The sequence below is a fragment of the Sprattus sprattus genome (assembly GCF_963457725.1).
Source record: "Sprattus sprattus genome assembly, chromosome: 17".
In the NCBI taxonomy this organism is placed as follows: Eukaryota; Metazoa; Chordata; class Actinopteri; order Clupeiformes; family Clupeidae; genus Sprattus; species Sprattus sprattus.
The window spans coordinates 9,361,154-9,371,153 of NC_137915.1; the positions used below are offsets into that span (position 1 = coordinate 9,361,154).

General features: G+C 41.9%; 1 protein-coding gene across 1 annotated transcript in view; it reads right to left on the bottom strand.

The window, feature by feature from the left end:
* The window catches only part of dpyda (dihydropyrimidine dehydrogenase a), a gene marked incomplete at both ends in the record, with an annotated part of 161,093 nt that overhangs the window by 112,923 nt on the left and 38,170 nt on the right, over positions 1-10,000 (bottom strand). Inside the window, one exon of the mRNA XM_080854784.1 lies at positions 5,605-5,692. Coding sequence (XP_080710910.1) covers positions 5,605-5,692 — 88 coding nt within the window. The remainder of the gene's footprint in view (positions 1-5,604; positions 5,693-10,000) is intronic.

Below are 10,000 nucleotides of genomic sequence, written 5' to 3' on the forward strand. Positions count from 1 at the left end.
TGAATCACTAAAATATGTTAGAGTTAGAGTTTCATCTGCTACTGCACATCTAGGTGTGCATCTTTACCCTAATTTTGTTGGTGTAAGCTTATGTACTGATTTTTTCTACTGTGAAGTTTCACGAGGCCTTTTATCTGTCTGCCTCTGTGTACTGTAGGATCGGTAAACCTTGTAGAGCTAAGCTGCGAGTTCTGCCTTGACTGAAAGGCACAATCAGAACTTGACAAAAGGGCTCTGCTGTTGGTGCGTGGATATGAGGATAGAGAGGAAAGGAACAGAACAAGAGGGACAGATGCCACTGGTCTGCCCAGAAAGCCTTGAGTCAGACACCTGAGACAATTACAGGTGACAGTTTTTTTCCAGTCATTTTCATACTCGTCTCAATACCAAGTCCACTTTTTAAAACTCTTTACACAGTGTGCTTTTCAAACCTGAGCAGTTAAGCTTTTGCACAGATTGCACTTTCACCACCAAAACATTTCACATGATTTTTATCAAATCTAAATGCCTGCATTTTGTCTCAAGGTGACGCAAATGTCTACATAGTTTAGCTCACATAGTTTACTGGTGAATGTGTGAAGTGTTTTGAAAAAAGTACACTCTGCTCCGACCATAATTTTAAACCGTTTGTAAAGAGTTGCAAGAATGGGAAAAAAAATGACTGGTGTGACCAAGGTCTTCGCTTGAGAAGCACCTAATAGAGGGAAAAAAGCTGAGTGTTTGGCAGCACGTATATTACAGTTTGTCTCGCTTGCTAAGACACGCTTAATGAAACTGGGATCCACTTGATCTTCATCATCACCTTCTCAGCACAGCAGGAGTCTTTTCTTGCTAATACGTTAACACTTTTCATTAGTTTCGCACATGTTTTACACCTTTTTTCAAAACAGTTAACACAGATCTCACAGAAAGAACCCAAACCGATTAACTGTGTCAAACAAAAGAAAAACCTCTATTCACAGCTGATAGATACCACTTCCATAATTACGAATCTCTGATGCACCTGTGTGAAACTCCTTTGCACAACTCTTCACTTAGCAAACAGTCCTTATCCATCTATGAAAGAAACCACGTGTTTTGCTATTTGCAAGCATGGGTCAAAGGGACATGATGAGAGGACGGTATTAACAGTACGTATTCAGCATTTCTGAGTTTGAAAAGTATGGAATAAGTCAAAGGTGTATTTCGGATTTTTGGTGAAATTCCTTATTGTGTCTTTGGTGAAGAAAGAATGGAGTACAAGAGTAAGTACCATGTTGAATGTCCGACTCTGTCTAGACAAGATTCATGGTGTACATAGGTCTACATGTCAAGGACATGGCACAGAAAGCAAAGAACCGAAAAAGAAAGAATAAAATAAATGAAGAAAACTAGAAATTAGAAAATATCTCTTTTTTACAGTATTTCAACAGGGAATCTCATAAAAGTGTAAAAAGTGCATGTGCGGAGTGTAGGAGGGTTTGTTATTTCATATCATCTTGGGAGAAAAGAGTATTACATGCTGAGATATATTTGCTTTTCTGGAACATAATATAACTATCTGTAAAGTATCAGCAAACAGCACAGTCACATAGCACAAAATAAGGTTTAAACCAGCTCATACTGATAGCTGTATTTTGTATTTTGCTAAAATATATGAAGAATATATCAATGTGACCACATTTGAGGGAAAAACTTGCATTTGTCGGATGTTTTTAATGTTTTTATAGGTACTAGAGCAGGGGTGGGCAATTATTTTCCCCAGGGGGACAAATGAGCAACTGAAAACATTTTGGAGGGCCGGGCCAAAATGCCGAACTCAATTATGCATAATAAGAGTAAGAGTGTATGTTATTATTTGGCAATTCAAATGTGATGTTAGCTTTCAAAAATATAATTTATTCAAATTGAATTTCCAAAATGATAAACAAAATGTGTAACATTTGACTAATTTTCATTCACATTAATAACAAAGGGCATTTTGAGTTTCATATACTATTGAAACAAGGATTTTCTTAGCTTTCTAAAGACATCACATCATCTTTGTAGCCAAAATAAACAAGACAACAAGTCACTGATCTGTGTAACTGTGTAAAGAAAATTGTCCCAGTTTTGTTGCCTTTTTGACTTTATATGCCTACATCAGTGGTCCCCAAACTTTTTAGGCCTAAGACCACCAACCTTTGCCTTGGTGAAGGCAAGATCTACCTATTGAGGCGTTGAGTAAAAAAGACTGTCCAGACTCCAAACTGTACTTACAGCTTATCTTTGTATTAGGCCTTGTTGTAATTGAATTCAATCAAACACTTTGGTCCAGCTTTCAAATTGATGTGTCCAAGAACACATTTGACCAGGGGTTCTCAATTATATCAATTATCAATCCATCTCAAACTATAATTTTTCTAAATTATTTCCACAGCCCATATAGAACCACAGACAGCAATTATTTTATTAGTTTAACGCTGAAACTATGTGTCAGATTTCATCTTCATATCCAATTTGAAATCTCTGTCTGCAATACCGCTTGCGGCCTCTACGCAACTTCGGCGCTCTCAAACTTGCCATGCATACACAGTAATAGAAAGCGCACGCAGCATCTACCGTTTGGGCAAACCAACAGGTGTTTTTCGCCTGGAAGTCTCTAGATATCTGGCACCTTATTCAATTTCAAGTTCAATTTCAACACTTCAGCTGTGTTCAGAGATATTTTCTGACTATGGTATTCCGAAGTCCTTAAGAAAACAGTTTGAAAATTAAAATGATTTTTTTGTAAAAAAAAAAAAAAAAAAAAAAAAAAAAATCAAATTATCATGTAATCTTTCGCGGGCCGGTCAGAATCACCCGGAGGGCCGTATTTGGCCCGCGGGCCGTACAATGCCCAGGTATGTACTAGAGCATTGTGCAAACAAAATTAGTTATTTTGGTCAGTAAGCTTCTGTTTCAGCCTGTGTGTTAACTGTTCCAACGTCAGAGTGGACAAATGTTTAAGCAAAGAAACTGTAAGAAACTGTAAACTTGAATCTGTTCTTCTGTCCACTTCCTTTAACAATGCTCCTAGCATACGCAAGGACTCTGAATGAGTGCATGCAGTTTTTTACATTTGATTTGAGTTCACTTTTTCAAAACAATAGAGTACAATAGTGGTCATATTTGTATTGAAATGTACACAAGTAGTTGTCGCTGAAGAGATATTTCCAGTTATGGCATGGGCCATCAATGAGAGAACGTTACTCAAGAAAACTACAGTAAATTAACCACATGCGATAGTGGTATGTACATTATTACGACAGGCAAACCAACAGGTCGAAGAGTTTGTTGTTGTTGTCATGATAGCTGCTTGCCGAGTATTTGCGGAGTGTGGGGGTTTGTAGGGACATTTTGAGTGACAAAGTAGTCTTGATGGTAGAGCACTAATGATATAGTTCTGGCAGCATGAGTCACCTTTGGGTGAAGTGTAAAGTGTTTTGGTGGTTGTAGTGTATTTTCCACGAAAGGGTTAAATCATCTGCTCAGGTGCGTGTTTGTAAAGCGCACTGTGTGAAGAGATTAGAAAAAGTGGACACGAATGAAAATTATTGTTGAAAAAAAAAAAAAAATGTAATAGCATCCGGAGTATCGCTAATGCTCACTAAAGGAGTCAAGAGTTCTCTGGCGTGTTGGAGCGTTCCTCTTCAATCTCTATTAGAAATCAAACACGGGGGGCACTGTTGCTCACACAGTAACCCCGACCACATTCGGGCTTGACGCCCTTGGAGGACACGGGTTCGAATTTGGTCCGATGTCATTTCTCCAGTCCACTACCCACTTCTTCGCCCTCTCATTTCCTGTCCCACTCTTCACTAACCTATCAATTAAAGGCATAAAAAAGCCAAAAACAAATCTTTAAAAAATAAAATAAAATAAAATAAAAACACAGTACCCTACATGGCTCAGCATTTCCCCTCTGAAGCTCACAATTTCACTGTAACCTTTGTAGTGTTGTACAGCAGCACATTATGACGTGGCGCCAGTACCCATAATTTTCAGAGACTCATGGCAAAAGGCAAGAGTGTGACACTGAAGTGGCGTCGCCGGCAAAGGAAACTGCAGATAGGAGTCTTGTTTAATTGTGCTGCCCATCACTCAAGTAAGACTATCAGGGGGATTACTTTTGCCCATTAATTAAAAAAAAAAAAGTCTACAGACATACTTGTGATACATTCTCTGTGCCAGCGCGACACAAAGGGAAGAGCTCGAGTGAAGACACTGTATTTTTTCAAATGATGTTACCCGACGAAGCAAATACTCAGTGAAATGAAACGAACAGGAAAAAAAGAAAAGAGAGAAAGAGGAGAGAGGGAGAGAGACGACTAAGAATCAAACGAATCTCTTGAAATGGGAGTGAAAAAAATCTTCACTATCTGAATTTTAATGAGTTTCTTTTGCTTTAAACCAAATAAAATAAAGAATGCAGCTGATGGGTTTATGATATTTCCCCCCACCATGGGGTGATCAGACTAGCTGTGTGTAAGAGGAGCTCGGCAGAAAGAGAGAGGGAGAGAGAGAGAGACTCATATATCCAGCCCAAATCCCCCTAGTCCTCTTTTTAATCTCCGCACACAACACTGTATTACAGTGAGAAGGAAAATACCACGAAATAAAAATGAAAATAAGGGGAATGAAATGCAAATATTAATAACAGCGCGAATATTTACCCTTTACGATACCATATACGCCTGGCAAATGTTGCTCCCGAAATGGCTGCTGGTTACATCAAAGGGATCGAAATGAAAGGGACGTCTCAGAGTTAACACATTAAACTCAACTTTAACTTTAAAGGATTTTGAAGGTGGCTAGAGAGCAACGTGTTAAATGAAACCTGACTGAAGTACAGTACTGAATTGCTGAATTAGTGCAGGGCTGGACGTGTGGCTTCTGATTTTCGAAAAAAAAAACATCTCAAACGCCATCACTTACATTTGAGTCTTCGAGGACTAAGAGGAGGAGATCATGATTGTGACGTGATGTATGTCAAACCTTAATGACCACACTCTCTTTGCTTTCTCCTCAACAAGTACCGTACTAACGAGAATCCTGAATGAGCATAATTAGAGTCTTCAGTGGAGATAGGCTGATCTCTGCATACAGATGGAATCTGTGGGCAAAGGCTGTCTTGGGGGGGGGGGGGGGGGGGTGTGTGTGGGGGGGGTGGGGGGGAGCACTTCATGGCATTATTAAATGATTAAAACATTATCTCTCTCCAAAACGGTATACTGTTCTAGCCTAGTTGGTCATATGTTCAGAGCATGGAGTAGAATGTAGTTCTCATGGGTATGCTTTGTGCATTTCCATCCCAAATCTAATGCTAGAGATAATTGGTATACTGTATATCTCATCATTAAGATGCTCACTCACACCATAATCTTTTTGGCTGATTGCCAGCTACAAAATATTCTATATACTGTGTATCACATTTGCAGAGCACATGATAGATTTTCACTTTATGATATGATACGACTTTATAATTATCTTTGTAATTATCTAAACACATATATCTTTTAACTGAAATGAGTAAGAGATGAGATGCTACAGCACAGCTACAGCTCCAGTCACAGACACCATTCTCTCAGTGGCGGCGGCAGTCACCCTGTTTGCAATGCTGGTGATGAAGGCCTTGATGTCCAGGTTGGTCGGGCAGCTCTTCTGGCAGGGAGCGTCCGCGCATTTCAAGCACCTACCAAAACAAGAAGAACAAACTGAACCGAAACAGAGAATGACATGACAGATTAAAACATCCAATATCGTCCTGCAACCCTTGACATATGTGCAGTAGGTATTGCATTTGAGGGACGTGGGGGGGGGGGGGGGGGGGGGCACCGGAGGTGGAGCTGAGGCATCTGTTTAAGAGGCTGGCTTGCCCTTTCCCTAATGTGAGGCCCGCATCCATCAGAGAGGAGGAGGTGGAGGGGTATAGGAGGGGCTGGAGGGGGGGCAAATAATGTTTGTTGCTCCCCGGGGATGCGCAGCCGGCTTTTGATTGTGCAGACGGATGTCGTCACCAGCGCGCCGCTGACAGGGAAGACGCATGAAGACACCATATTGGTGACAATGACATACCAATTTTAAATGATGAATAGGATCATTTAGGGGGAAGGCAAATTAAATATTCATGTACAATCAAAATGGATGTGTCTTGTTTGCTGGTCTCAATCCTGTGTGTGTGCACGCGTGTGATTGGGGCATGACGACAAAACCTGGACTGGGGTGGGGGTTTTGAGAATTTGTGTGTGTGTGTGTGTGTGTGTGTGTGTGTGTGTGTGTGTGTGTGTGTGTGCGTGTGTGTGCATGCATGCATGTGCTTGCACCGCCAAGGGAGGGGGTCCTTGCTCTCAATTCTTGTTCACCGTCATTATTATCCATTAAAAAAACACACCCAGCTGTTCTAAGCGTTGTCTGCTGATCATCTCTGATGATATACTGCTGAATAGAAGAATGATACTCCTCTACAGAAGGAAGAAAAAAGAGAAAGGGGAGGGGGAGGGACGGGGAGATGAGAGGGGGCATAACAGATAAAGAAAAATGAAGAGATAGGCAGGAAGAAAGGAGGAGAGGAGCAGCAGAGAGAGAGGGAAGAAAACAAGAGAGGGAGAGAGAGAGAGAGAGAGAGAGAGAATGAGAGTGAAAGAGTCATTCAGTTGCCACACATAAAGAAAAAGAGAGATGGGGGATGGTGTGAGGGTAACTGTAAAGTCTGTCCTCTCTCTCTCTCTCTCGCTCTCTCTCTCTTTCTCTCTCACACACAAACACACACTCAGAGAGAGAGAGAGAGAGAGGGAGAGAAACAAAGAGAGAGGGAGAAAGAGAGAGAGAGAGAGAGAGAGAGAAAAACAAAGAGAGAGGGAGAGAGAGAGAGAGAGAGAGAGAGAGAGAGAGAGAAACAAAGAGAGAGGGAGAGAGACAGACTCTGCAGCTGGACGTGTGTAACAATCCCATCTTGCAATTCTCTAAGCTCAGTCCGGACTAAAGTGCACCGGCCCGCCATTAATACCACTTATCAGGCTGACAGGGGAGGTAATTACCCCGGAGCTCCGGCCAGGTAGACTGGCAGTGACGCCGGCTGGCCACGGCACAGGACTGCACAGCCGCCCAATGTTTTATTAAACCTCGGTGGCTGATCATCAAGTGACATTACTGTTGACCCATTTTTTTTTATTTGACAATAAATTATCCCATGGCCCAAAGCATAATGGATATTGCAGTCTTTGCCCAAGAAGAGGGGGAGAGAGAGAGAGGAGAAGAGGGGGAGGAGGAGGAGGAAAAAAATGAAGAGATGAGATGGAAGACGGAAGGCGTGGTGGAGGAGAGACTGGTGTGTGGTTCAGAGGCATAAGTGCTCGGTGGACGCAAAACCGATGCCACGCCTGTTATCATAGCTTAGTGTAATTGATACAGTGGCCGAGCACTAGTGGACATATAGCCTGCCTCTCTCTTTTGTTCTCTGTATCTCTCTCTCTCTCTCTCTCTCCATCTCTTTCTCTCCCTCGCTCATGTATGAAATAATATATGACATGATATCGATTGTGCAGACCTGCTGGACCTCATTAAGGACTATTTCAGTATTAGGTCACTTTAATTTACATTTAATTGCTCCACTGCCTCACACAAAATAACCAGTGATGCAGCAAACGCATACAGTACGACTGACCCCCCGAAACCACCCTACCACCCCAAACCTCCCCACTACACTGGAGCTATGTGAGGTGAGAAGTACAAAAAAAAAAGGGGGGGATGGAGAGAGAGAGAGAGAAAAGAAAAAGAAAAAGAAAGTCAGTGTAAAACAACCTATTCCCCACACTGTCACTGCATCCCCTTGCTGAATTCCCACAGACAGGAAGTCCATTGTCTCTGGGTTTTTTTCTTCCCCTCCTCGCTCTCCTTTCCCTTCTCTCCTCTCAAGGTAACATTAAAGACACACAGGATGATACAGACACATTATTGGGGGGCCTTCATCTATCTCCCGTGGCCAGCAGCTAGCGTGCTTAGCGAATGTCAACAGAAAATAATGCACACACAAAGGCAATCTTATTTGTTCAAGAATTGCTCTAGGTCACAGCAATTCAGCCGGGCATAGCCTTCACTGCAATTGCACACACACTTACACACACACACACACACACACACACACACACACACACACACACACACACACACACACACACACACACACACACACACACACACACACACACACACACACACACACACACACACACACACACACACACACACACACACACACACACACACTCACACACACACATACATACACACACACACACACACACACACACTAAAAGCTCAGTCTTCCTCTGAATTCACCACATTAGGTACAGTACTGCCGCTTCTGCAAACCCATAATACCACAGCACGGTTGATGTTTTTCTTTCTTTCCTTGAAAAAAAAGAAATAAAAAACTTTCTTCTCCACAAACAAAAAGGGGAAAAGAAAGCCCAACACACCCAATAAGCTCAAAATGAAAGAGCAGTTGATTAGCCAAACCGCACAGGCTGCAATTCTTCCCCCCTCCTCTCATCCTTCTGTGCTCGCTGAGAATAATGAAGCCATTTAAAGGGTGTGTGTGTGCTGCGACTGTACTCCGCCAGCATTATGAACTGGCCTCGGCAAAAAAAATGCGCAGGTAGCTAATCTGGTAATTCACCTGTTTCTGTTATTGCGGAGCCAAACAGCAGAGCAATAGGGGGGAGAGCAGCAGGGTTTTCATTAAAAGCACAGCCCTTCGAGCCTCTTTGTTTAAATGCTATTCCCCGGCATGAATTAGTTGACTTCAATAATATGAGGGAAAAAAAGTAACAAACACACTATTTTAATTCTCTCCTACGAGCAATGTTTAGTACTTTCCGAAGGGATAACTACAGTGCATCGAGGTTGCAAGTTTTTAAAATAGACCTGCATATTTTTAGCAAAAATCAATGGCCACCCCCCCCCCCCCCCCCCCCCCCCCCCTTGATTAGTCACGCTATTGGTCTTACAGCACTAATGAGCCGCAGTGTTTGCCTTTGCATCACTTTAAAGATCTGAAGTCGATCCCGAATTGGCTCCTGAAACATCTTTTGCCTGCATCGTTTGTGTCAGCATGCGGTGGCTGTGCCACTAAAGGGAGGCGACACTGGTTGCCGGAGCGACCGCCGCAGGTCTCAGGCCCCAAGTGCTCATGTTACTCAGGGAAGAGATACAGAAGATAATTAAATAGATGAATACTGGAACTCTAAGCATTCACAGTTGTATAAGGAACAATTAGGGTCATCACGGGAGGTTATGACGTAGTAAATTACTGAGGCTTACAGAAACATAATTGTTAATTAGCCATGAAATGTAAAATGTGTTATTGTATGAACAGTCTGTTGCACACTTCTCAAAACTGAGTCTTGGATGAAAGTGCATTCAGGCTGGAGATGTACCTACTCAGTGTTGTACCTGAACACATTCATTGAACGAAAGTTCATGAACTCGTTCATAATTTTGGTGAACGTGATCTGAACATACTGTATTACTGCCTGATGAACGAAACTGTGAACGTATTCATTCTGGTGTCTGTGAACGGCACGTTCACTCTTTTTAACTTCGTTCAATAAGGTGCCATATTTTTAGAGACTTCCAGGCGAAAAATACACTGTTAACAGTCCTGTATCCAATTGCTGCGTGTGCTTTCTTTTACTGTCTAGTGTGAGAGCGCCGAAGTTGCGTAGAGGCCGAGAGCGGAATTGCAGACATATAGAGATTTAGAAAAAAAATAGAGCTCGCAACATTGAAAAAAAGAACTGAACTAGTTCATTTTTTGTCGCTGTGAATTTTGAATTATGAACTATGAACTGAAGTAGTTCATTTGTTTTAATTTGTGAACTATGAACTGAACTAGTTCATGTAGAAAGTGAACTTTCCCAACACTGTACCTACTATATTCAGTTTTTTTTCTTTTTCTTTGTTACTACATCTGCTACTTTGACAGACGAGCCAACATTAG